Source organism: Rhincodon typus, chromosome 26, assembly GCF_021869965.1.
Source record: "Rhincodon typus isolate 14 chromosome 26, sRhiTyp1.1, whole genome shotgun sequence".
In the NCBI taxonomy this organism is placed as follows: Eukaryota; Metazoa; Chordata; class Chondrichthyes; order Orectolobiformes; family Rhincodontidae; genus Rhincodon; species Rhincodon typus.
The window spans coordinates 7,743,337-7,744,722 of record NC_063357.1 but is presented as its reverse complement, the minus strand read 5'-3'; the positions used below and the strand labels follow the sequence as shown (position 1 = coordinate 7,744,722).

Here is a 1,386-nt window from a genome sequence, read left to right as displayed (position 1 = left end):
GGCCTGGCAGCGGAACCAGGGACTCCCGGTTTCAGTAGGCCCAGAGCAAGGACTCCCGGCCTGCATGTTTAACTTGAGAGAATCCTGGACTAGAACTCCCAAGTCTGTTTGCACTTCAGATTTCTGAATTTTCTCCCTATTTAGAAAATAGTCCATGCTTCTATTCTTCTTACCAAAGTGTGTAACCTCACACTTTCCCACCTTGTACTCCATCTGCCCACTTCTTTGCCAACTCTCCTAACCTGTCCAAATCAATGGAGGGGCAAAATGTGTCAGCATAGGCTTGGAGGGCCAAAGAGCCTGTTCCTGTGCTGTATTGTTCTTTGTTCTTTGGTCTAGTCAATAAGTTTAAGTTTCAAAGATGTGCGATATTGGAGGGCCATAATGGAGAGTTACATTTGTTCTGAGGAAGGGCCACTCAACCCGAACCATTAACTCTGATTGCTGTCCACAGATGCTGCCAGACCTGCTGAGCTTTTCCAGCAATTTCTGTTTTTGTTTTTACAGCGTTCGCTGTTCTTTTGGTTTCTATTGGGGTCGTATTGAACATGAAACATTAACTCTATCCACAGATGCTGCCAGACTACTGAGTTTCTCCAGCACTTTCTGTTTTTTTTAATTTCAGATCTCCAGCATCCACATGAATTTGCTCTTAATTTGGTAAGATTAAACAATTGGACTCACCAGCGCAGCATGCAGCGACTTTAGCAGAGTTGACAGCCTGCTGTGGGTTACCAGCACCCAGCGCATTCCCCACATAAACAGTTGTCACCATCCCAAATCCCAGAGGGATCTGCAGGGGGAAGAACAAAAGCAGTTACTTGTACATTATTCTCTAATGTCATCCATAACCTGATTTGTTACAGTAAGTAACTGCTCCGTCAGCGTACCTGTGACAAATGTACCTCCTAACTGAGCAGGAAGGTGAGAGTCTGTCCTTTGTGGATTACCCTGATCTCAGCTGGGAAGCTGTTGCTTTTACAACTAATCTCACTAACCACCACCCTCCACCCCTTATCCTCTGGGTTTCTGGAACAATAAAATCGATCATCATTTCCGTTCCCAATTAATGTGATCCTCTTCCTTTCTCCCTTACTCCTACTATCAAATTGTTTTTTGACACACAATAGAATGTCTCCCCAGCTTTGTCCCTCCCTTTCTCTGCATCCTTATCCAATCCTACACCCCGCCAAGATTTCTGTGATCCTCCAATATTATTAAACCAGAAAGAGTGCAGAAAAGATTTACTAGGATGCTTCGGAGATAGTAGGAACTGCGGATGCTGGAGAATCCGAGATAACAAGGTGTAGAGCTGGATGAACACAGCAGGCCAAGCAGCATCAGAGGAGCAGGAAGGCTGATGTTTCGGGCCTAGACCCTTCTTCA

General features: G+C 45.2%; 1 protein-coding gene across 1 annotated transcript in view; it reads right to left on the bottom strand.

Annotated features, from left to right (window-relative positions):
- The window catches only part of LOC125486120 (multidrug and toxin extrusion protein 1-like), a 52,939-nt gene that overhangs the window by 11,827 nt on the left and 39,726 nt on the right, over positions 1–1,386 (bottom strand). Inside the window, exon 11 of the mRNA XM_048612340.1 lies at positions 685–793. Coding sequence (XP_048468297.1) covers positions 685–793 — 109 coding nt within the window. The remainder of the gene's footprint in view (positions 1–684; positions 794–1,386) is intronic.